Source organism: Symphalangus syndactylus, chromosome 5, assembly GCF_028878055.3.
Source record: "Symphalangus syndactylus isolate Jambi chromosome 5, NHGRI_mSymSyn1-v2.1_pri, whole genome shotgun sequence".
Taxonomy (NCBI): domain Eukaryota; kingdom Metazoa; phylum Chordata; class Mammalia; order Primates; family Hylobatidae; genus Symphalangus; species Symphalangus syndactylus.
The window spans coordinates 66,362,684-66,389,166 of record NC_072427.2 but is presented as its reverse complement, the minus strand read 5'-3'; the positions used below and the strand labels follow the sequence as shown (position 1 = coordinate 66,389,166).

At 46.0% G+C, this 26,483-nt stretch overlaps 1 protein-coding gene and 1 non-coding gene across 6 annotated transcripts in view; one reads left to right on the top strand and one right to left on the bottom strand.

Annotated features, from left to right (window-relative positions):
• Nucleotides 1–26,483, bottom strand: part of RTF1 (RTF1 homolog, Paf1/RNA polymerase II complex component) — an 87,772-nt gene that overhangs the window by 36,227 nt on the left and 25,062 nt on the right. For 3 of the 5 annotated variants that reach the window (XM_063639104.1, XM_055278759.2, XM_063639105.1), the window contains exon 2: nt 11,669–11,779. The exons of the other annotated variants lie outside the window; for them this stretch is intronic. Coding sequence is in view for 1 of the 3 variants with exons in the window: in XM_055278759.2 (XP_055134734.1) it covers nt 11,669–11,779 (111 nt within the window). In the remaining 2 variants the exon portion in view is untranslated. The remainder of the gene's footprint in view (nt 1–11,668; nt 11,780–26,483) is intronic. 5 annotated transcript variants of the gene reach the window in all.
• Nucleotides 330–431, top strand: LOC129483612 (U6 spliceosomal RNA). Its single transcript, XR_008658130.1, has one exon. It is a non-coding gene; the product is annotated as a U6 spliceosomal RNA (small nuclear RNA).

The window sequence follows — 26,483 nt, the reverse complement described above, 5'->3', positions numbered from 1 at the left end:
GTGGCTCATGCCTGAAATCCTAGCACTTTGGGAGGCCAAGGCAGGCTGATTGCTTGAGCTCAGGGTTCAAGACTAGCCTGGGCAACATGGCGAAACCTAGTCTCTACAAAAAAATACAAAAATTAGCTGGGCATGGTGGCGAACGCTTATAGTCCCAGCTATTCAGGAGGCTAAGGTAGGAGAATGGCTTGAGCCCGGGAGGTCCAGGGTGCAGTGAGCCAAGATCACGACACTGCACTCCAGCCTGGGCGACAGAGTGAGAGCCTGTCTCAAATAAATAAATAAATAAATTTAATTTAATATAAAAATTAATTTTAAAAAATCACCTATGCTCGCTTCAGCAGCACATATCTAAAATTAGAATACAGAAAAGGTTAGCATGGCCCCTGTGCAAAGATGACGTGCAAATTCGTGAAATATTCTCTATTTTTTGTTTTGTTTTTCAAGATGGAGGCTCGCTCTGTCACCCAAGCTGGAGTGCAGTGGCATGATCTAGGCTCACTGCAATCTCCGCCTCCTGGGCTCAAGGGATTCTCCTGCCTCAGTCCCCCGAGTAGCTGGGACCGTAGGCGCCTGCCCCCACACCCGGCTAATTTTTGTATTTTTAGTAGAGACAGGGTTAGTAGAGCCACCGTACCCAGGCGAAAATGAGAATTGCTGTGAGTCTGTTCTCTCACCATATTGGTCAGGCTGGTCTCAAACTCCTGATCTCAGGGGGTCTGCCTGCCTCGGGCTCCCGAAGTGCTGAGATTACAGGCGTGAACCACCACACCCGGCCAACATTTCCCATGTTTTTTTATTTGATTTTTTTTTTTTAATCACCTGTATTGCCACCACTCAAAGATAAATGATCACTTAAAAACTCTGGAAGCCAGTCTCAGTATTATTCTTATTTAATTCAGGGAAAGAGACACAAATAGGTCCCAATAATCTCCCAAAGATTTTTTTTCTCAAGAATAGATCATTTACTCCCATAAACCAGAGATTCCCGAATGCTTTTTTGTCTAAGCACATACTTAAAATATTTGCTCTGTACCTCTTCTCCCAAGAACAGAGTCTAAGCAGAATTGATATGGAAATATCTTAATCCAGCTATTAGTCCAGAGATGGCTCACCCATCCCGGCAAAAATTTTATTAATCTGATTCTGAGACAGAGGAAAAATGAATGATTTCACCAGGATGTAGCAGTAAATGGGATCTAAAGAATAAAGGAAAGAATTAAAGGGATGCTCTTATACCTTCCCCATCCAGAAGGAAGTAGAGGAAATGACCTGGCACTTCTTAATCTGTTTTGAGAACTATGGTTCTACTGAAAGGTAAGCTCTGTTATAACCTTCAAACTGCCCTCAAATGCACCAAACATAAGCCAAGAATGAGAAAATGTGCGCCCACTGGTCTGCATCTGAACCAAGTACAGAGGCCAGAGGGTCTCCCAATGACCACTGCTCAAAAACCATCTGGGTAAAGAAAGGATCCATTGTCAGGACTCTTGTACACACTGACATCCTGCTTTCCTAGGTGTACATGTATGCAACCCCACAGAACACCAGAAAAGTATTCTGTAAATATGCAATGAATTAATTAAAAAGAGACTGGATGGAATATGTTTTCTTCCTAATAATAGAGATTGGCAGTTTGACTCTCACTGATGTAACAGATATTTTAATGGCAACAATTACCTAGTGAAACAAGGAAGTGAGTACTATATTCCCCCATGTCACGCTGAGTGTGTATAGAATGTTATAAGCAGGTCCCCATTCTGTGAAGCAGCTATCCTTCTGGGCACGCAACTGAAAGATGGGAAGAAACACAAGGCGGGGACTGGTTGCTCTGGAACTGGGTGGCATTGAGATGCTGAGTATTTTGAGCATGATGAAGGCAGGAAAGTAAAGAAACTTCAAGATTTCAGAGAGCAAATTATCTCTAATGAGCAAGGAATACCCATATTCCTAGGTCTCAGGACCCAGCATAGAAACCATTCCAACCCAGTGACTCTGAACTGAATTTACAAGTGAAATAAAATACCTTTCAGTAAGTAGGGTTCAAGAATAACAGCTGGGGCTGGGCGTGGTGACTTATGCCTGTAATCCCAACGCTTTGTGAGACTGAGGCAGGTGGATCACTTGAGGTCAGGATTTCAAGACCAGCCTGGCCAACATGGTGAAACCCTGACTCCACTAAAAATACAAAAATTAGCCAGGCCTGGTGGTGGGCGCCTATAATCCCAGTTACTCAGGAGGCCAAGGCAGGAGAATTGCTTGAACCTGGGAGGTGGAGGTTACAGTGAGTCGAGATCGTGCCATTGCACCCCAGCCTGGGTGACAGAGGGAGACTCCGTCTCAAAAAAAAAAAAAAAAAAATAACAGCTGGGCTAGTGACAAACTACACTGGGATTAGGGTCTAAAGAACTGGGATAGAGCTCAAGCCTCTAACCAGAGAGTATTTCCTTATCTGTAAAGTAGGAATAATAACACTGCCTTGACCACCTACCAGGGTAGTGTGAGACTAAAAGGAGAGAGAATAAGAAAAGTTTTAGAGCACTCTAGAAACCAGGAAGTTCTACATACATGTGAGGTACTATTTTATGAAAAGAAAATAATTTTTTTTTTTTTGAGACAGAGTCTTGCTCTGTTGCCCAGGCAGTGGCGCAATCTCGGCTCACTGCAACCTCCACCTCCTGGGTTCAAGCGATTCTCCTGCCTCAGCCTCCTGAGTAGCTGAGACTAAAGGCACATGCCACCATGCCTGGCTAATTTTTTGTATTTTTAGTAGAAAAGCGGTTTCACTGTGTTAGCCAGGATGGTCTCAATCTCCTGACCTCGTGATCCACCCGCCTCAACCTCCCAAAGTGTTGGGATTACAGGCCTAAGACACCGCACCCGGCCGAAAATAAGCATTTCTGTGAGTCTGTTCTCTCATCTGTGGAAAAAAAAGTTCAGATGATCTCTAAGACCCTGTAACATCGTAGGTTTCCATATAAACTGAATGTTATTCTGAGTCAAAGTAATTGTAAGAGAGGTTCTATAGTCATTATTCTAGATACTGACAATGGCCACAAAAGAGATGTGTTTGAGAGGGCACGGTTCCTGATTTAGGTGTTTTTTTCTGAAAATAAAAAAAGAGTCAGAGGAAGGTGGGTGTGGTGGCTCACACCTGTGCTGGGATCAGCACTTTGGGAGGCCGAGGCAGACAGAGCACTTGAGGCCAGGAGTTCAAGACCAGCCTGGCCAACATAGTGAAACCCCGTCTCTACCAAAAATACAAAAAAATTAGCTGGGCGTGGTAGCATGCGCCTCTAATCCCAGCTACCTGGAAGACTGAAGTAGAAGAATTGCCTGAACCCAGGAGGCAGAGGTTACAGAGAGCGGAGATTGAGCCACCACATTCCAGCCTTCTTGACAGAGCAAGACTCTGTTTCCAAAAAAAAAAAAAAAAAAAAAAAAAAAAAAAAAAAAAAAAGGGGTCAGGAGTTGAAGAGTAAATGCAATTTTTTTTAATCCCAAGTGACAGGAGGCAGTAAGTGCAATTTAATGTCTGCCTGAAGACATGAAGAATACCTTAGCTTTCTTTTCCTTTCTACTGTGTAATCAGATAAAGTACAAAAGACACTATTGTATTTCATCATCAAGCAATCACATACATTTAACTGGAAAGCATAGAGAATCCTTGCACTCAATCACAAAAACTTGTAGTCTAGTTATGAAGACAAAAGCACAAGCAAAACAGAAGTGATACCAAAAAATGTACAATACAATGAATACTACATTACACTGTTACGTTGGGAGTGTCGGAATTTCTTGAAAATACATTTGAGTAATTAACTAATCCATGAAAATCACCTTATTCCAAATTCTTGCAATGAGATCTTAATGGTGTCTAGAAAGATGAGGCGTTACTGTCTGCTTGTCTACACAGTTAAGAGCCAATATGTAAAACATAAAGCTCATGAGGCTGGGCGCAGTGGCTCACGTCTGTAATTCCAGCACTTTGGGAGGCTGAGGCCGGCGGATCACGAAGTCAGGAGATCAACACCATCCTGGCTAACACAGAGAAACCCTGTCTCTACTAAAAATACAAAAAAAAAAAAAATTAGCCGGGCGTGGTGGTGGGCGCCTGTAGTCCCAGCTACTGGGGAGGCTGAGGCAGGAGAATGGCGTGAATCTGGGAGGTGGAGCTTGGAGTGAGCCAAGATTGCGCCACTGCACTCCAGCCTGGGCGACAGACCGAGACTCCATCTCAAAAAAATAAATAAATTAATTAATTAAATAAAATAAAAATAAATAAAAAATAAAGCTCATGAGCAATCTAAATAGCTGTCACTAAGTTCAAGTACTAAAGCGCGGTATTCCAGCCTAAACTCTATGGCATTCCCTGGCTTCCTGACCCCACGACAGAAAAGATGCAGTAAGTTGGAAGTGTTATAGAAGATTACCAAGAAAAGAGCACAATGGTCACTTCTTACCAATATAACAGAGGAAAAAAGAAGCTGTATAAAGCAGTACCACACAGCTGGATATTTTGGAAGACACTTTTTCACAGTACAAGAACTGTTATTCATAATCATGGCTTTAAATCAACAGAAAAACTACTACAAATTTATCTCACGGGCCAGCCGCGATGGCTCACGCCTGTAATCCCAGCACTTTGGGAGCCCGAGGCAGGCGGATCGCCTGAGCTCAGGAGTTCAACACCTGCCTGGGTAACACGGTGAAACCCCATCTCTATTAAAAGTACAAAAAGCCGGGCGTGGCGGCAGGGGCCTGTAATCCCAGCTACTCGAGAGGCTGAAGCAGGAGAATCTCTTGAACCCAGGAGGCGGAGGTTGCAGTGAGCTGAGATTGCACCATTGCACTCCAGCCTGGGTGACAGAGTGAGACTCTGGCTCAAAAAAAAAAAAAAAAAAGAAAAAATCTAGCAAGTATTTTTCTTTTTTCTTTTGAGACAGAGTCTCACTCTGTTGCCCAGGTTGGAGTGCAGCGGCATGATTACAGCTCACTGCACCCTTGACCTCCTGAGGTTAGGTGATCCTCCCATCTCAGCCTCCAGAGTAGCTGGGGTAACAGATGCACACCACCACGCCTGACTAATTTTTGTATTTAAAAAAATTTTTTTAATTTTTATTTTTTTATTTTTTTGAGATGGAGTCTCACTCTGTCACCCAGGCTGGAGTGCAGTGGTGCAATCTCGGCTCGCTGCAAGCTCTGCCCCCCTGGTTCACGCCATACTCCTGCCTCAGCCTCGAGAGTAGCTGGGACTACAGGCGCCTACCACCACGCCCGGCTAATTTTTTTGTATTTTTAGTAGAGGCAGGGTTTCACCATGTTAGCCAGGATGGTCTCGAGCTCCTGACCTTGTAATCCGCCTGTCTCGGCCTCCCAAAGTGCTGAGATTACAGGCGTGAGCCACCGCACCCGGCCTAATTTTTCTATTATTGCACCTCTAGCTACAATAATTTTTGTATTTTTAGTAGAGATGGGGTTTTGCCATATTGCCCAAGCTGGTCTTGAACTTCCCAGCTCAAGCAATCCTCCCACCTTGGCCTCCCAATTTGCTGGATTATAGGTGTGAGCCACCGCACCCTGCTGGCCACTTTTTTTTTAAACCCCAACTCATGACTGAATGGCTGCTAGCTCTCCTCCTCCTCACCTTGTTATTTTCCCTTCCAATCACTCTTGTTTGAACCCTTGATGCTTCTTCTCTTATCAAATGCTTTCAAGGAGAGGAAGTGACAGCATCAAAGTGCCACACCACAGCATTCTGACCTTGACCTTGGCCAATGTAAATCTTACAAACAGCCTTGCTTCTTAGTTTTACAAGTGCCTCCAGGTATCGAGAATAATTCAATCACCAAAAATAATAGGACAAATATATACTCTGTCATTAAATGTTGGTGTTTCCCCCCGCCAAGATACATTATACGTGAAACATCTACTTATTTCCTCACTAATATGACATTATACTTAATATCCAGTGTACCCATTTTTTTAGGATAGAAAACTTTCAGAGCTTCTCTCCATTTCCCCTCTCCTTCATCAATTAGCTAAATATCTTTTTGCTCGAAAATCAGTGCATGTCTCTTGATTTTATAAACAAATTATCGATTAACTTTTTAGCTCAGTTGTTCTTGACCAATTTTCTGTCCTAGCAAATCTGAGGGGACAAACGTATTTCTTTCTACCTATATTCATGGCTCACTAATGAAAATAAATGGTAAGAGAGACATATAAGTTTGAAAAAACTCCAGGGCAGCTTCTGGTACAAGGAGGGCTTCCTCTGATGGAAAATTGCCACTTTATTTATTTATTTTTACTGAGATGCAGTCTCACTCTGGGGCCCAGGCTGGAGTGTAGTGGAGTGTTCTCAGCCCACTGCAATCTCTGCCTTCTGGGCTCAAGCAATTTTCTTTTTTTTTTTGAGACGGAGTCTCGCTCTGTCGCCCAGGCTGGAGTGCAGTGGCACAATCTCGGCTCACTGCAAGCTCCGCCTCCCGGGTTCACGCCATTCTCCTGCCTCAGCCTCCCGAGTAGCTGGGACTACAGGCGACCACCACCTGTTTTTTTTTGTATTTTTAGTAGAGACGGGGTTTCACTGTGTTAGCCAGGATGGTCTCGATCTCCTGACCTCGTGATCCGCCCGCCTCGGCCTCCCAAAGTGCCGGGATTATAGGCGTGAGCCACCGCGCCCGGCCTGGGCTCAAGCAATTTTCATACCTTAGCCTCCCAAGTAGCTAGGACTACAGGCGCCCACTACTACGCGTGGCTAATTTTTGTATTTTTAGTAGAGACAGGGTTTCGCCATGTTGGCCAGTCTGGTCTCGAACTCCTGACCTCAAGTGATCCACCTGCCTCGTCCTCCCAAAGTGCTGGGATTACAGATGTGAGCCACCATGCCCGGCCCGAGAATTGCCACTTTAACAACCAAATTTCTGAAAGATTAATCTGTAGGCGTTAAAGACACAAAAGTTGAAGAAACGAGAAGACATAGCAAACTACTCCAGTATGTGTTTTTTTTACCCATGAAAGATGTATTAATAATCATTATGATGGTGGCTCACACCTGTGATCCCAGCACTTTGGGAGGCTGAGGCCGGTGGATCATGAGGTCAGGAGATCGAGCTCATCCTGGCTAGCACTGTAAAACTCCGTCTCTACTAAAAACACAAAAAATTAGCCAGGCGTGGTGGTGAGTGCCTGTAGTCCCAGGTGCTTGGGGAGGCTGAAGCAGAAGAATGGCATGAACCCGGGAGGCAGAGCTTACAGTGAGCCAAGATCACGCCACTGCACTCCAGCCTGGGCAACAGAGACAGACTCCATCTCAAAAAAAAAAAAAAATCATTATGAAAGGGGAAAAAAAGAGCCACTGTCTCAAACTTTATATCCTAAGAATCTCTCAGAAGTCCCCTACCCAATCTAAAATGTCCACAGCAGCAAACTGTGAGTTTGAGCTCACAGTAATAACAATGAGTTACACAGTGGCTGGAAGAATTTTTTAATAAAGATTATAATAGTTATTTTCTGAACTGTCCAAAATAATGAACTATTTGCTCTAACTCTGAGGTGCTCTGTGCTAAGCTAGTATCTTGGGCCAAAGAGACATGATGGAAACAGAAAAACAGGCATCTTTCAGAATGACCATGATACAGATGCTGCTCTCCTGAGAGAGGGACTGGAGTAAACAACCTGAGGGCCTGGAGTACTAGAATCTGGAGGCAGCAGCAGGAGCTAAGAATTCTGTAGGGGAAAAGTCACTCAAACGCTCATTTCCTACTGGGCAGGGTGGAGCTTGCTGTCAGCTTTTTCTCCAATACTTGCACAAATCGTTGGGTAGTGTTCCAAGATGAGCAGTTTTTTACTTCATTAAGCAGCTGCGAGTAACAAAGGGAACTCTAAACCATAAAGAATTTCATGCGGCTGGGCACGGTGGCTCACGCTTGTAATCCCAGCACTTTGGGAGGCCGAGGCAGGTGGATCACGAGGTCAGGAGATCGAGACCACGGTGAAACCCCGTCTCTACTAAAAATACAAAAAAAAAAATTAGCCAGGCGTGGTGACGGGCGCCTGTAGTCCCAGCTACTCGGAGAGGCTGAGGCAGGAGAATGGCGTGAACCCGGGAGGCGGAGCTTGCAGTGAGCCAAGATCGCGCCACTGCACTCCAGCCTGGGTGACAGAGCGAGACTCCGTCTCAAAAAAAAAAAAAAAAAAAAAAAAAGAATTTTATGGATGTGGATCTCCTCTAACACAAGTTGTGGGCTCCTCTAATGCTTTGGCTAAAAAAGGAGGAAGGGAATCTCAATAGTAACTGCAAAAGTTAGGACTCTGACCTAACTTTAACAACAGACATATGCAGAATGAATGTGTTCCAAGCAGACTTACTGCTTGTATCTTAAGGAATAACAGAGACCACAAACACATTACAGGGTATTCCAGGCATAACACATATTCAAACTTAATACAATACTGAGTGGCAAGGGTGGACCAGAGCAGTTGACTTCTGAAACATGAAAAATAAAAGTAGCGATAAGAATAGTGGGAGAGAGGTCGGGCACGGTGGCTCACGCCTGTAATCCTAGCACTTTGGGAGGCCGAGGCAGGCGGATCACAAGGTCAGGAGATCGAGACCATCTTGGCTAACATGGTGAAACCCCATCTCTACTAAAAATACAAAAAATTAGCCAGGAGTGGTGGCAGGCGCCTGTAGTCCCAGCTAGTTGGGAGGCTGAGGCAGAAGAATGGAGTGAGCCCAGGAGGCGCAGTTTGCAGTGAGCCGAGATCACGCCACTGCACTCCAGCCTAGGTGACAGAGTGAGACTCCGTCTCAAAAAAAAAAAAAAGAAAAAAGAGGAATAGTGGGAGAGAAAATTATTTCAAGGTTTTTCTGTATTGTCTAGGCATTTAAAGAAAGAAAACAGAAAACAAAATGAAAAAGCGAATTATTTCATAGACCCCCCACTGATTTTTTGTTAATTTGAGAGAAATTATAGTTCGTCCATTAAAAATAAACAAAGAATAAACTTTTGGCCAGGCGCAGGGCTCACGCCTCTAATCCAAGCACTTTGGGAAGCCGAGGCGGGTGGATCACGAGGTCAGGAGAATGAGACCATCTTGGCTAACATGGTGAAACCCCCACTCTACTGAAAATACAAAAAATTAGCTGGGTGTGGTGACATGCGCCTGCAGTCCCAGCTACTTGGGAGGTTGAGACAGGAAAATTGCTTGAACCCAGGAGGCAGAGGTTGCAGTGAGCTGAGATCGCACCATTGCACTCCAGCCTGGCGACAGAGTGAGATTCTGTCTCAAAAAAAAAAAAAAAAGAAAAAAAAAAGAGGCCAGGTGCGGTGGCTCACACCTATAATCCCAGCACTTTGGGAGGCCAAGGGGGCAGGTCACCTGAGGTCAGGAGTTTGAGACCAGCCCGGACAACATGGTGAAACCCCATCTCTATTAAAAATAAAAACTTAGCCGGGTGTGGTGTCACACGCCTGTAGTCCCAGCTACTCAGGAGGCTGAGGCAGGAGAATCTCTTAAACCTGGGAGGCAGAGGTTGCAGTGAGCTGAGATTGCGCCACTGCACTGTAGCCTGGGTGACAGAGTAAGACTAAGTCTCAAGAAAAAAAAAAAAAGAAATTATCACTACAGTTGATCAGAAGGCAATCATTGCAATATGCACATGCAGGGCACTGGTAAATACCATTCAGCTGCTAATTACATTTCATTATATTAAATAAACATTTTTTACTTTACTGTTAACAAATATTTTCCTAGCCTGCAGGGTAAGAAATTACACTGAAAGGTGATATCCGGCTTCTCTCCAAGGAATTACTAAGGGGAAGAAAATACTTTAAATCAAATGAAAGGCTGGGTGCAATGGCTCATGCCTGTAATCTCAGCAGTTTGGGAAGCCAAGGCGGGTGGATCATCTGAGGTCGGAAGTTTGAGACCAGCCTGGCGAACGTGGCGAAACCCTGTCTCCACTAAAAATACAAAAATCAGCTGGGCACTGTGGTGCATGCTTGTAGTTCCAGCTACTCGGGAGGCTGAGGCAGGAGAATCACTTGAACCCGAGAGGCAGAGGTTGCAGTGAGCCAAGATCGTGCCGCTGCACTCTGGCCTGGGTGATAGAGTGAGACTCCATCTCAAAAAAATAAAATAAAATAAATAAATCAAATGAGAAACATGTAGAAGTGTTTCAAATATCTTTCCCCTCATCCCTGTCTTCCATTAAGGTTCTGGATCTTTTAGGGCCTGCCATTGTTGGTAGGTAATTTGGGAAAATGACCTTGGTCTAGACGATGAAGAGTTGGATTTTCCTCCTTTGAAGTTAACACCATCACTCTGAGGGATGTTGAATCAATCTTCCCAAAGTTTCTTTTCTCACTAAAGTATTTCCCATTAAACTACGGCATTCTTGATAGAATTTATTTTCTAACATGAAAGTGAGATTAAAAAGATGACTCAAAAAGAAAAAAGAGAGTCCGGGCGCGGTGGCTCACACCTGTAATCCCAGCACTTTGGGAGGCTGAGGCAGGTGTATCACGAGGTCAGGAGATCGAGACCACCCTGGCTAACACGGTGAAACCCCATCTCTACTAAAAATAAAAAAAAAAAAATTGGCCGGGCCTGGTGGCGGGTGCCTGTAATTCCAGCTAGTCGGGAGGCTGAGGCAGAAGAATGGCGTGAACCCGGGAGGCGGAAGTTGCAGTGAGCCAAGATCACGCCACTGCACTCCAACCTGGCAACAGAGCGAGACTCCATTCCCCACCCCCAAAAAAAGAAAAAATATGACTACTACTGACTGTACCACTTCTGCAATAAGGCTGAAAAAAAAAAAGCTGGCCGGGCGCGGTGGCTCAAGCCTGTAATCCCAGCACTTTGGGAGGCCGAGGTGGGCGGATCACGAGGTCAGGAGATCGAGACCATCCTGGCTAACACGGTGAAACCCCGTCTCTACTAAAAATACAAAAAATTAGCCGGGCGTGGTGGCGGGCGCCTGTAATCCCAGCTACTCAGGAGGCTGAGGCAGGAGAATAGCGTGAACCCGGGAGGCGGAGCTTGCAGTGAGCCAAGATCACGCCAGTGCACTCTAGCCTGGGGGACAGAGAAAGACTCCGTCTCAAAAAAAAAAAAAAGCTACAGAATGGCTACGCATGTCCTGCAGAGGGACCCACTAGGTAACTGGCAGTACAATGAACATGACATTCAATAGCTTTCATTACATCATTTTCTTTTTTTTTTTTTTTTTGAGACAGAGTCTTGCTTTGTCACCCAGGCTGGAGTGCAGTGGGGCGATCCCGGCTCACTGCAACCTCTGCCTCCTGGGTTCAAGCAATTCTCCTGCTTCAGCCTCCTGAGTAGCTGGGATTACAAGTGTGCGCCACCATGCCTGGCTAATTTTTGTATTTTTAGTAGAGACAGGGTTTCACCATGTTGGCCAGGCTGGTCTCGAACTCCTGACTGCAGGTGATCCACCCACCTAGGCCTCCCAAAGTGCTGGGATTACAGGAGCGAGCCACAGTGCCTGGCCTTCCTTACACCATTTTCTTTCCCCAATAAATTATTGTAGATCTTAGGCTGTAAGTCTCCGTTTAAGGAAATGAGGCCAACAGGAGCCACTAAAGGGAGGACCCTCAGCTATCTAATGGTCCCAGAAGCCGAGGCCCTCCACACCCACCTCATCGTCACTGTCAGACGTCTCCGAGTCTGACGAGGCTGCAGGCTGACTCACAGGCGGCTCCTTCTCCTCAGAGTCACTGCGCTTTCGCTTTGCCAGGGACAAGAGCTCCTAATGGGACAAAAATAGGCACATCAGTTTTGTTCAACAGAGAAAGAATATCCAAGAATAATAAAATGCCCACCCTCTCTAGATCTTTTTTATATTTTTGTGCTTTCAACTAAAGGACATTGTCACAGGGACTTCTATCAGCATGAACAGACTGCTAGGATTCCAAAGTGCTGAAGAAATGTTTACAAAATCTGCCCCACCTTTTTAATGGATAATATATGTCTGAAGTTGGACAGGAACTGGAACCAAACTGGAGGCTATCCCCAAATTGTTCCTGATTCTACCCTAAACAACAGAAGCATTGATTCTCTGGGACTGGTAAAAATCACGTTTACAAAGGTAACCTAGTCACTGTTTTAACTGGTTTAGTACTTTATGGTAAAATTGGCATTTATGGGGCAGTTTTGAATAAGCTTACAAACTGTAATTTCTGAGGTCATTTTATATTTTGAATACTTAAACCAGAAAAAAAGCGTCCAGTGTTTAATCCAGTTTGTGACAACAAGCAGTAAGTGTGCTGGCCACTACACCAGAATCCTAATTTCACAAGCCCTATTCTCCCATTCACCACCTCTGCCTTGTCCTGGTCATTTAAGCGAGATGACAGTAAGAAGGACGTACCAGTAAGTAAGCCATGACTACAACCAAGATTTGCTCTGTCACATGGTTCCCTTCTCACTTGAAGTCTCCCCAACTCAGTCCAGTCACTCAAAAACGCAACAAAAGGTTACTTGCTCTGCTTTCTGCTAATACCAATACCAGTCCACAATTATACTGTACTCACTAGATGCCAGGTACTTTTCTTTTTTTCTTTTTTTTTTTGAGACAGAGTCTCGCTGTGTCCCCCAGGCTGGAGTGCAGTGGTGCAACCTTGGCTCACTGCAAGCTCCGCCTCCCAGGTTCACGCCATTCTCCTGCCTCAGCCTCCCGAGTAGCTGTCAGGTGCCCACCACCACGCCCGGCTAATTTTTATTTTTTTATTTTTAGTAGAGACGGGGTTTGACCACGTTAGCCAGGATGGTCTCGATCTCCTGACCTCGTGATCCGCCCGCCTCGGCCTCCCAAAGTGCTGGGATTACAGGTGTGAGCCCCCACGCCCAGCCCAATGCCAGGTACTTTTCTAAACATCTGATATTTAATCTTCACAACAACTGATATCATTACCATTTAAAGATAATGAAAGAAAAGAGATTTTTTTGTTGTTCTTGGTTTTTATAGTTTGTTTGTTTGTTTCAAGATGGAGTCTTGCTCTGTCGCCCAGGCTGGAGTGCAGTGGCGTGATCTCGGCTTACTGCAACCTCTGCCTCCCGTGTTCAAGCGATTCTCCTGAGTCAACCTCCCGAGTAGCTGGGACTACAGGGGCGTGCCACCACACCTGGGTAATCTTTTGTATTTTAGTAGAGACGGGGTTTCACCAAGTTGGCCAGGATGGTCTCAATCTCCTGACCTTGTGATCCGCCCGCCTCGACCTCCCAAAGTGCTGGGATTACAGGCGTGAGCCACCATGCCTGGTCTCTTGTTGTTGTTTTTGAAACAGACACTCACTCTGTTGCCCAGGCAGGCTAGAGTGCAGTGGCACGATCTCGGCTGACTGCAACCTCCACCTCCCAGATTCAAGCAATGCCCGTGCCTCAGCCTCCCAAGTAGATGGGACTACAGGAGAATGCCACCATGCCTGGCTAATTTTTTTTTTTTTTTTTTTTTGAGATGAAGTCTTGCTCTGTCGCCCAGGCTGGAGTGCAGTGGCCTGATCTCGGCTCACTGCAAGCTCCGCCTCCCGGGTTCATACCATTCTCCTGCCTCAACCTCCCAAGTAGCTGGGACTACAGGTGCCCGCCGCCATGCCTGGTTAATTTTTTTTTTTTTTTTTTTGAGACGGAGTCTCGCTCTGTCGCCCAGGCTGGAGTGCAGTGGCACGATCTCGGCTCACTGCAAGATCCGCCTCCTGGGTTCACACCATTCTCCTGCCTCAGCCTCCCGAGTAGCTGGGACTACCAGCGCCAGCCAAGCCCAGCTAATTTTTTTTTTTTTTTAGTAGAGACGGGGTTTCACCATGTTAGCCAGGATGGTCTCAATCTCCTGACCTCGTGATCCACCTGCCTTGGCCTCCCAGAGTGCTGGGATTACAGGCGTGAGCCACTGCACCCAGCCATGCCTGGCTAATTTTTGTACTTTTAGTAGAAATGGGGTTTTGTCATGCTGCCCAGGCTGGTCCTGAACTACTGACCTCAAGTGATTCACTCGCCTTGGCCTCCCAAAGTGCTGGGATTACAGGTGTGGACCACCACACCAGGCCAAGAAACTAAGGAGTTTAAGTAACTTACCCAAGCTGTGTAACTCACCTAGTAACACAGCTGGTACATGATAGAGCCAGGATTCAAACCTCGGCAGACAGAATCCTAGCTCCTGAGTCATGGTTTACTAGTCTAAAACATTTTTCCCTTCTGCCAAAAGAGAGAAGATACAGCTAATAAACACTAGTAGTAATATTCCTTAATGATGATGGTGCTATACAATTATGGATCAAGTGCCAAGACAGACTGTAAAATAATAGACTGCTACAAAGTATCTGTTTTATTCTTCCAGTCTCTATTTTAGGAGTATATCCTCCCTCCTTGGCTAAAATGAGAAATGACCTTCTCAGATTAAACAGCTGACACTCTCTCTTGTTGATAAACACTCATAAAATGTTAACTCTTGTCATTTCACTAGAGAGAGTTAACATACCAACTTCCTGAAAGACTGAAATCATACTCTGCTTTTTCATACCAAAATGGTAACTCTATGGACCAAATGCAGATTATATCAACACTTGTGTGTTTATAGTCGTTTTAAAACCTGAGGTAAACTGGGTGCGGTGGTTTATACCTGTAATCTCAACACTTTGGGAGGCCAAGGTGGGAGGCTTGCTTGTAGAGACCCAGTCTCTATAAAAACAAAATAAAACAAAACAAAAAACCCAAACTTGAGGTATAATTTATATATATTTTATCTTTTCTAATATACTTTTCTAATATACTAATACATATAGTTCTATGAGTTTGACAAATACTTTAAACCATGACCACAGTCAAGATCTTTATCGTCTCTGATATAGAGAAGATCTAATCTCTTCTCTGACCCCTTCAGCTTCACAAATACACTAGTATTCCTGTTTTGATACCAATTGATTATAACAGAGATTTGGATTTGCTATTAATCAAAACACAGTAGACATCTCCTAAAAGTTACCGTAGGCAGGAGGCTACAGGCAGGAGAATTGCTTGAACCCGGGAGGCAGAGGTTGCAGTGAGCCGAGATCGCGCCACTGCACTCCAGCCTGGGTGACAGAGCGAGACTCCATCTCAAAAAAAAAAAAAAAAAGGGGGGGGTTACTGTAACTAAAGTAAGACATTAGTACTGCTGGCCAGGCACGGTGGCTCACGCCTGTAATCCCAGAACTTTGGGAGGCCGAGGCGGGCAGATCATTAGGTCAGGAGTTCGAGACCATCCTGGCCAACATAGTGAAATTCCTTCTCTACTAAAAATACAAAAAATTAGCCGGGCATGGTGACGTGCGCCTGTAATCCCAGCTACTCGGGAGGCTGAGGCAAGAGAACTGCTTCAACCCAGGAGGCGGAGGTTGCAGTGAGCAGAGATCGCATCACTGCACTCCAGCCCGGGTGACAGTGCAAGACTCCATCTCAAAAAAAAAAAAAAAAAAAGACACTAGTGCTGCCTTCCTGTTAAGGAGGTTCCACTCCATATCCCATCATCTACACTCTATAGTTCCATCATCCCTCAATTCTCTCATCTTTATACATCCCTTCTCCCACTCCCTGGCAACCAGAGACCTGTTTTCTGTCCCTATAGAACATCGTATAGATGGAATCATATAGTATCTTAGCCTTTTGAGTTTGGCTTCTTTCATTTGGCATAGTGCATTTGAGATTCATTCACATTACAGCATATATCATTACTATAGTTTGTCTCTATTTTTGCTAAGTAGTATTCCACTGTATGAATGTATCACAGTTTGCTGAACTATTTACCAGCTGAAAAACATTTGTGCTAGGTGCAGTGGTTCACGCCTATAATCCCAGCACTTTGGGAAGCCAAGGTGGGAGGACCGCTTGAGCCCAGAAATTTGAGACCAGCTTGGCAACATAGCATGACCTCGTCTTTACTTAAAACACAAAACAAAAAAAGGCCGGGTGCGGTGGCTCACGCCTGTAATCCCAGCACTTTGGGAGGCCAAGGCAGGCGGATCACCTGAGGTCGGGAGTTCGAGACCAGCCTGACCAACATGGAGAAACCGCATCTCTACTAAAAATACAAAATTAGCTGGGCGTGGTGGTGCATGCCTGTAATCCTAGCTACTTGGGAGGCTGAGGCAGGAGAATTGCTTGAACCCGGAAGGCAGAGGTTGCAGTGAACTGAGATAGTACCATTGCACTCCAGCCTGGGCAACAAGAGCAAAACTCCGTCAAAAAAAAAAAAAAAAAAAAGTGTGGTAGCAAACAACAACAACAATAAAACATCTGAGTTGTTACCATTTGGGGGTAATTGTGTGTTCATATACAGTCTTCTATGTAAACATTAGTTTTTACGTCACTTGAGTAAATACCTAGGACTGGGATTGCTGGGTTATATAGTAATATGTTTATGGTCTTTACCATTACCTTTTTTCCCATATTACTTTAATGTAAATTTATAAGCTTTAAAGACTTCTGGGCTGGGTGCAGTGGCTCACGTTTGTAATACCAGTACTTTGGGAGGCTGAGGCAGGTAGATCACTTGAGGTGTGCCTGGCCAACATGGTGAAACCCGATCTTTGCTAAAAATACAAAAATTAGCTGGGCATGGTGGTGCACGCCTGTAGTCCCAGCTACTCAGGAGGCTGAGGTGGGAGGATCACTTGAGTCTGGGAGGTGGGGGTTGCAGTGAGCAAAGATCATGCCACTGCACTCCAGCCTGGGCAACAGAGTGAGACTCTGTCTCAAAAAGGCAAAAAAGACTTCTGGTAAGTAATCTCTTCTCTGACCCCTTCAGGTTCACAAATGCATTATTATGCCGGTTTTATATTTTTATTTATTTATTTTTTTTGAGACGGACTCTCACTATGTCTCCCAGGCTGGAGTATAGTGGAGTGATCTTGGCTCACAGCAATCTCCACCTCCCTGGTTCAAGTGATTCTCCTGCCTCAGCCTCCCAAGTAGCTGGGACTATAGGCGCACGCCACCACATCCAGCTAATATTTTTGTACTTTTAGTAGAGACAGGGTTTCACCATGTTGGCCATGATGGTCTCGAACTCCTGATGATCTGCCCACCTCAGCCTCCCAAAGTGTTGGGATTACAGGCGTGAGCCACCGCAGCTGACCTTAGTATGCCTGTTTGTTTTTCTTTTTTTGTGAGACGGAGTTTCACTCTTGTTGCCCAAGCTGGAGTGCAATGGTGCGATCCCGGCTCACTGCAACCTCGGCCTCCCGGTTCAAGCGGTTCTCCTGCCTCAGCCTCCCAAGTAGCTGGGATTACAGGTGCGCACCACAACACCTGGCTAATTTTTTGTATTTTTAGTAGAAGTGGGGTTTCACCATGTTAGCCAGGCTGGTCTTGAACTCCTGATCTCAAGTGATCTGCCGCCTCGGCCTCCCAAAGTGCTGGGATTACAGGTGTGAGCCACCATGCCCAGCCTAGTATGCCTGTTTTAATACCAATTCGTTATAACAGAGATTTGGATTTGCTATCAATCAAACCATAATAGACATCTGTTAAAAGTTACTATAACTGAAGTATACTGCCTTCCTGTTAAGGAGGTTCTGCTATACATACTGAAAACCTAGGCCTGGCACAGTGGCTCACGCCTGTAACCCCAGCACTTTGGGAGGCTGAGACGGGCGAATCACGAGGTCAGGAGATTGAGACCATCCTGGCTAGACCATCCTGGCTAACACAGTGAAACCCTGTCTCTACCAAAAATACAAAAAATTAGCTGGGCGTGGTGGTGAGCACCAGTAGTCCCAGCTACTCGGGAGGCTGAGGCGGGAGAATGGCGTGAGCATGGCGTGAGCCCGGGAGGCAGAGCCTGCAGTGAGCCGAGACTGCGCCACTGCACTCCATCTAGACTGAGTGACAGAGCAAGATGCCATCTCAAAAAAAAAAAAAAAAAAGAAAACCTAATAAACAGCTCTCCTTCATCAACGAACAACTGCATCTGATAAGTACAATCCCTCTTCTACTACATTAAATACCATATTAACAATAGTATGGCCGGGCACAGTGGCTCATGCCTGTAATCCCAGCATTTTGGGAGGCCGAGGTGGGAGGATCACAAGGTCAGGAGTTCAACACCATCCTGGCCAGCATGGTGAAACCACATCTCTACTAAAAATACAAAAAAATCACCAGGCATGGTGGCGTGCACCTGTAGTCTAGCTACTCAGGAGGCTGAGGCAGGAGAATCACTTCAACCTGGCAGGCGAAGGTTGCAGTGGGTCAAGATCGTGCCACTGCACTCCAGCCTGTGCAAAAGAGTGAGACTGCATCTCAAAAAAAAAAAAAAAAAAAAAAGTATGGGCCAGGGACACTGGCTCACAACTGTAGTCCTAGCACTTTGGGAGGCCGACGAGGGCTGAACGTTTGAGCCCAGGAGTTTGAGACCAGTCCAGGCAATGTGGTGAAACCCCATCTGTACAAAAAATACAAAAAGTCAGCCAGGTTGGTGGCACATGCCTATAGTCTCAGCTACTCAAGAGGCTGAGGCAAGAGAATTGTTTGAGTTTGGGTGGTTGAGAGTGCAGCGAACCACTTCACTCTAGCCTGGGAAACAGAGCAAGACACTGCCTTAAAAAGAAAAACCCGGCCGGGAGTGGTGGTTCACGCCTGTAATCCCAGCACTTTGGGAGGCCAAGGCAGGTGGATCACGAGGTCAGCAGTTCGAGACCAGTCTGACCAACATGGTGAAACCCTGTCTCCACTAAAAATACAAAAAAAATAGCTGGGAGTGGTGGCGGGTGCCTGTAATCCCAGCTACTTGGGAGGCTGAGGCAGGAGAATTGCTTGAAACTGGAAGGCAGAGGTTGCAGTGCAGTGAGCTGAGATTGCACCACTGCACTCTAGCCTGGGCAACAAGAGCAAAACTCCCGTCTCAAAAAAAAAAAAAAAAAAAAGAAAAAGAAAAAAGAAAAACCTGCCGGATGCAGTGGCTCACGACTGTAATCCCAGCACTTTGGGAGGCCGAGGTGGGCAGATCACGAGGTCAAGAGTTCCAGACCAGCCTGGCCAACATAGTGAAACCCCGTCTCTACTAAAAATACAAAAAAATTAGCTGGGTATGGTGGCAGGCACCTGTAATCCTAGCTACTTCGGAGTCTGAGGCAAGAAGAATCGCTCGAACCTAGGAGGTGGAGGTTGCAGTGAGCCGAGATCACACCACTGCACTCCAGCCCGGGCGACAGTACGAGACTCTGTCTCAATAAAAAAAAAGAAAAGAAAAAAGAAAAGAAAACCCACAATAGTATGGAGACAGCAAAGACTCTCTTAACAGTGTGAAAGATACAAAATGCACTTCCCACAACTTGAGGATTGTATAGGAAGTTACTGGGAAAACTCACAGCGAGATTACTTTTTAGTTCAGTCCTTTATATTCTTTTTGTTTGTTTGTTTTTGGAGACGAAATCTTGGTTTGTCGCCCAGACGAGAGTGCAGTGGTACAATCTTGGCTCACTGCAGCCTCCGCCTCCCAGGTTCAAGCGATTCTCCCACCTCAGCCTTCCAAGTAGCTGGGACTATAGGCATGCACTACCACGCCCAGCTAATATTTTGTATTATTAGTAGAGACAGGGTTTCATCATGTTGCCCAGGCTGGTCTTGAACCTCTGAGCTCAGGCAATCTACCTGCCTCACCCTCCCAAAGTGCTAGGATTACAGGTGTGAGCCACAATGCGCAGCCAGTCCTTTATATTCTATTGAGGGCTCATAATAGCTGAATAGACCAATATGCAACAAAAAAGTCTTCCCACCCCGTCTCTACTAAAAATACAAAAATTAGCTGGGGGTGGTGGTGTGCGCCTGTAGTCCCAGCTACTCGGGAGGCTAAGGCAGGAGAATCGCTTGAACCCGGGAGGCGGAGGCTGCAGTTAGCCTAGATTGTGCCACTGCACTCCAGCCTGGCGAGACTCCGTCTCAAAAAAAAAAAAAAAAGAAAAGTCTTTCCAACACCACACACAGAGACCATCAGATTAGAGACCATCAGTTAATCAGTTAGAGATGACCTATCTAACACTTGTAGTCAAAAAAAGTCAATCTGGCCAGGCATAGTGGCTCACACCTATAATCTCAGCACTTTGGGAGGCCAAAGTGGGAGGATTGTTTAAGGCCAGGAGTTTGAGACCAACTTGGGCAACACAGTAAGACCACATCTCTACAAGAAATTAAAAAAAAATTAAGTCCATCTGAAACTGATCCATACACCAGAGGTAAATCCATCTGCAACTCTCTCCTACCAGCCAACTTTACTGTGCCACACTGGTTGAGACAACATTTCATGTGTCTGGTGAATATCTCTTACCACTGTCCCTGTATTTCAAGCCATCCAGTGAAAGCCTTCCCTATTTATCTCGACATTCCTCTAGGGGAATGGTGCAGGGGGTGCCAGCATGGTATATCAAATGAAGGTTGAACGAAAGATCTACTTGAAATAATGCCAATGCCCAACCTACTTACCATAGGATGGCTGTGCAGAGATGCCACATCTGGCTTCTACAGCAGTTTCATTAACATTGCTTAAAAGCCATATTTAACATTAAACTAGACTGCCAAAACTGAGACCGTGAAACAAGGCAAGAAAGGAGAATAAAAGCCCATATGAATAAATCTCAACAGGTTTTATAGCTAATTAGCATGCTGAGATCTTTCTCACTCATACCACCAATATAACTAATGTTGGCAACTACCAGCTAAGGCGACCAAATATCCTGGTTTTCCCAGGACTGTCATGGTTTTAGCAGTAAAAGTCCTACATTCTGGGAAACTTCTCAGTTCCTGGCAAACTAGGATGGTTGGTCACCCTACTAACAGCAACCATTATGTAGCAAGCCCTGGGTAAACAGTAGTGAAGAACAGATACGGCTGGGCGCAGTGGCTCATATCTGTAATTCCAGCTCTGTGGGAGGCTGAAGTGGGAAAATTGAGCCCAGGAGTTCAAGACCAGCCTCAGCAACATAAGGAGACCCCATCTGGACAAAAGGATTTTTTTAAAAATTAGGTGGGCCAGGCGTGGTGACTCACACCTGTAATCCCTGCACTTTGGGAGGCTGAGGCGGGCAGATCGGCTGAGGTCAGGAGTTCACGACTAGCCTAGCAAACATGGAAAACCCCGTCTCTACTAAAAATACAAAAATTAGCTGGGTGTGTTGGAGGGCGCCTGTAATCCCAGCTACTCAGGAGGCTGAGGCAGGAGAATCACTTGAACCCAGGAAGTGGAAGTTGCAGTGAGCTGAGATCACACCACTGCACTCCAGCCTGGGCAACAGACTGAGACTCTGTCTCCAAAAAAAAAAAGTAGCTGGACGTGGTGATGGGTGCCTGCAGTCCCAGCTGCTTGGAAGGCTGAGGTTGGAGGATCGCTTGAGTTCGGAAGTTGAGGCTGCAGAGAGCTAGGATCTGACCACTGCACTCCAGGCTGGGCAATGGGCGAAACCCTGTGTCTTAAAAAATCAAAAAGAGGCCAGGCATGGTGGCTCATGCTTGTAATCCTAGCACTTTGGGAGGCTGAGGCAGGTGGATCACTTGAGGTCACGATTTCAAGACCAGGCCAGTCAATATGGTGAAACCCCATCTCGACTAAAAATACATAAATTAGGCTGGGCACAGTAGCTCATACCTGTAATCCCAGCACTTTGGGAGGCCAAGGCAGGCGGATCATGAGGTCAGGAGATCAAGACCATCCTGGCTAACACGGTGAAACCCTGTCTTTACTAAAAATACAAAAGATTAGTTGGGTGTGGTGGCACGCGCCTGTAGTCCCAGCTATTTGGGAGGCTGAGACCAGAGAATCGCTTGAACCCGGGAGGTGGAGGTTGTAGTGAGCCGGAGGTTGCAGTGAGCCGAGATCGCAACCACTGCACTCCAGCCTAGGGGGCAGCAAGACTCTGTCTCAAAAAAAAAAAAAAAATTAGCCAGACATGATGGCATGCACCTGTAATCCCAGCTACTCACGAAGCTGAGGCAGGAGAATTGCCTGAACCCAGGAGGTAGGGATGGCAGTGAGCTGATATCGTGCCACTGCATTCCAGCCTGGGCAACAGAGCAAGACTCTATCTCAAAAAAAAAAAAAGAAAGAAAAAATAAATTAAATTAAAAACAAAGAAAAAATAAGGAAAAGATACATGGTCCTTGACCTCATGGAATTTAAAATCATGTATGGGAGACAGACAACGAACAAGTAAAGAAACAATGAATTCCATTTAATCATAAGTGTTAAGAAGGAAGGGAATCAAATGAGTGCAGGGGCTATCTGCAGTAGGGTGGTTAGAGAGGCTTCTCTGAGGCACTGAGGCTGAGACTAGAAACTTCACGAGAGGAAAAGATGGTACAGTTTTCTGGACAGAGGCCTTCAGATGGAACAGCTAAGGCCCTGAAGCTGATAACAGCTTGGCTTAGTCAAAGAACTGAAAGAGAAACTGTGACTAAAGTTTAGCAGGCAAGCAGGAGAATGGAATGAGGTGGGTTAGTGTTAAAAAGAAACCAGATCTTTCTGAGCTTTATAAAACAGGGTGAGGAGCATGGAAGTTAGGCAGTGGGAAGCCATCAAATGGTTTGAAGCAGGGGAGTAACCCAATCCAGCAAGAGTTTTAAAAGAGCACTCCTGGAAAGAGACAGACAAAAAAAAAGAGCACTACAACTGGTAGATGAACAGACTAGAGGGGCCTGGGTGGAAGTACAGAGAGGACTCGGAACCCACAGCAGTTGCATTAAACAAGCAGCCACAGGGACAGAGAGAAGTGGGAGGATCTACGAGATGACGAGGAAAAAACGGTAATTCACAGAGCTTTAAATCCGAGAGGTTACTTCCTAGTGTCCCTTTCATAGCAAAACTGTTGGTTGATTTAAACAGTGAATATTGGCTGGGCGTGGTGGCTCACAGGTGGCTTACAGGTGGCCTGTAATCCCAGTACTTTGGGAGGCCAAGGTAGGAGGAAGGATCCCTTGAGCCCAGGAGTTTGAGACCAGTATGGGCAACATAGGGAGACCCTGTTTCTACAAAAAATTAAAAATCAATTTGCTGCGGCCGGGAGTGGTGGCTCATGCCTGTAATCCCAGCACTTTGGGAGGCCAAGACGGGCAGATTACTTGAGGTCAGGAGTTTGAGACCAGCCTGGCCAACATGAAGAAACCCTGTCTCTACTAAAAATACAAAAAGTAGGCAGATGTGGTGGCGCATGCTTGTAATCCCAGCTACACAGGAGGCTGAGGGAGAACTGGTTGGGCCCAGGAGGCAGAGAGGTTGCAGTGAGCTGAGATCACACCACTGCACTCCAGCCTGGGCGACAGAGCAAGACTCTGTCTCAAAATAAATAAATAAATTAGCTGGGCATGGTGGCACACACCTCTGATCCCAGCTACTCCAGAGGCAGAGGAGGGAGGATCGCTTGAAGCCAGGAGGTCAAGGCTAGAGTGATCCATGATCACGTCACTGCACTTCAGCTTGGGTGACAGAGACCCTGTCTTCAAACAAAAAAGGAGCGGGGGGCACGGTAGCTCACACCTGTAATCCCAGCACTTTGGGAGGCCGAGGTGGACGGATCACAAGGTCAGGAGATCGAGACCATCCTGGCTAACAGAGTGAAACCCCGTCTCTACTAAAAATACAAAAAAATTAGCCAGGCGTAGTGGCGGGCACCTGTAGTCCCAGCTACTCGGGAGGCTGAGGCAGGAGAATGGTGTGAACCCAGGAGGCAGAGCTTGCAATGAGCCGAGATCGCGCCACTGCACTCCAGCCTGGGTGACAGAGCGAGACTCCGTCTCAAAAAAAAAAAAGGGGGTGGGGTGGGGATATGAGTATTGCAGTAGAGGGGTTGGAACAAGAACCCCCAAAGTGACAGCGTCCCTTATCTCTTCAAGTAATCTCAATGTAACCAAGTTAGAAAATGTCCCACCATGTAGCTTGGGTGACAGAGTGAGACCCCAGCTCTAAAAATAAAATTAAAAAAAAAAGAAGGCCAGGCATGGTGGCTCATGCCTGTAATCCCAGCACTTTGGGAGGCCAAGGCAGGCAGATCACCTGAGGTCAGGAGATCGAGACCAGCCTGGCCAGCATGGTGAAACCCCGTCTCTACTAAAAATACAAAAATTAGCCAGGTGTGGTGGCGGGCACCTGTAATCCCAGCTACTCAGGAAGCTGAGACAGGAGAATCACTTGAACCCGGGAGGCGGAGGTTGTAGTGAGCTGAGATTGCCCCACTGCACTCCAGCCTGGGCAACAAAGAGCAAAACTCCAACTCAAAAAAAATTAAAGAAAACTTGACACCATGGGTATGCCAAGTAGCATTTGCTTATTCAACAAAAATTTATTAAGTGTCTACTCTGTCAGGCAAGCATCAGCATAATTATTATTACTGTTATTATTATTGGAGTCAGGGTCTCACTGTCACCCAGGCTGGAGTGCAGGTGCGTGATCATGGCTCTCTGTAGCCTCAACCTCCTAAGCTCAGGTGATCCTCCTATCTCAGCCTCCTGGGTAGCTGGGACTACAGGCACACACCACTACACCCAGCTTATGTAGCTTTTATTTTGAATGAATAGCTGGGACCACAGGCGCATGCCACCACACTCAGCTAATTTTTTAAAAATTTTGTAGACCAGGCATGGTGGCTCACGCCTGTAGTCCCAGCACTTTGGGAGGCCAAGGTGGGTGGATCACGAGGTCAGGAGTTCGAGACTAGCCTGGCCAACATGGTGAAACCCTATCTCTACTAAAAATACAAAAATTAGCTGGGTGTGGTGGTGGGCCCCTGTAATCCCAGCTGCTTGGCAGGCTGAGGCAGGAGAGTTGCTTGAACCTGGGAGGTAGAGGTTGCAGTGAGCCAAGATCACACCATTGTGCTCCAGCCTGGGCAACAGAGTGAGACTCTGCCTAAAAAAAAAAAAAAAAGTACACACACACACACACATATATATATATATATATATATATGTAGAGGCTGGGCACAGTAGACTCACTCCTGTAATCCCAACACTTTGGGAGGCCAAGAGGGGGTGGATCACCTGAGGTCAGGAGTTCGAGACCAGCCTGGCCAACATGGAAAAACCCCATCTCTACTAAAAATACAAAAAAAATGGCCAGGCACAGTGGCTCACGCCTGTAATCCCAGCACTTCGGGAAGCCGAGGTGGGCGGATCATGATGTCTGGAGTTCGAGATCAGCCTGGCCAATATGGTGAAACCGTCTCTACTGAAAATACAAAAAATTAGCCAGGCGTGGTGGCGCATGCCTGTAGTCCCAGCTACTCGGGAGGCTGAGGCAGAAGAATCGCTTGAACCCAGGAGGCAGAGGTTGCACTGAGCCGAGATCGCGCCGCTGCACTCTACCCTGGGCGACAGAGTGAGACTCTATCTAAAAATAAATAAATAAATAAATAAAAAATAAAAACAAACAAACAAAAAAATTAGCTGGGCATGGTGGCATGTGCCTGTAATCCCAGCTACTCAGGAGGCTGAGGCACAAGAATTGCTTGAACCCAGGGCGGAGGTTGCAGTGAGCCAAGATGGTGTCACTGCACTCCAGCCTAGGCAACAGAGCGAGACTCCATCTCAAAAAAAAAATTTTTTTTTTTTTTTTTGTAGAGACCAGGTTTCATCACCACATTGCCTAGGCTGGTCTCAAACTACTGAGCTCAAGCAATCCTCCCACCTCAGCCTCCCAAAGTGCTGGGATTACAGGCGTGAGCCATTGTGCCTGGCCCTCAAGTGTTATTTTCAACTACCTACTTGGTATCTCCACTTAGATATCTCATAGTCACTTCAAACTCCACATATCCCAGAACTGAATGCAGGATCTTCACCTCTAAACCTGCTCCTCCAGCATTCCCCATCTCATGCCAGTGCCTGGCATCAATCCTTAATACTCCTCTTCTCATCCTAACATCTAATCAGTCCTCAGTCTTCAAGGCCTTTTAGTTCTACATACTGAACACTATGTCCAACCAATTCCACTATCTCTATAACAACCATATCATCTCTATAACATGTCATCTCTATAACAACCATATCAATCCAAGTCAGTCCTTCATTTAATAAATACTGACTGGGTGCCAACTGCATATAGGCACTGCTTAGATGCCAGGGACAGCATAGTGAACACATACGCTTACCCTCCTGGAGCTTCTATTCTAATGGAACTTATGTTCTCCATCATCTCTCATCTGGACTCCTCTCTCTGCCACTTCATTAGTGTCCGCCTCCATATTACTCTCCACATAGTCTGGGTAAGGCAAATCTGAAAATCTTCTCCAACTTAAAATCCTTCAGTGGCTTCCTATTACCCTCAGAATAAAGTCCAAAGTCTCTACTAAAAATACAAAAATTGGCCGGGCGCAGTGGTTCATACCTGTAATCCCAGCACTTTGGGAGGCCGAGGCGGGCGGATCATGAGGTCAGGAGATCAAGACTATCTTGGCTAACACAGTGAAACCCCGTGTCTACTAAAAATACAAAAAAAATCA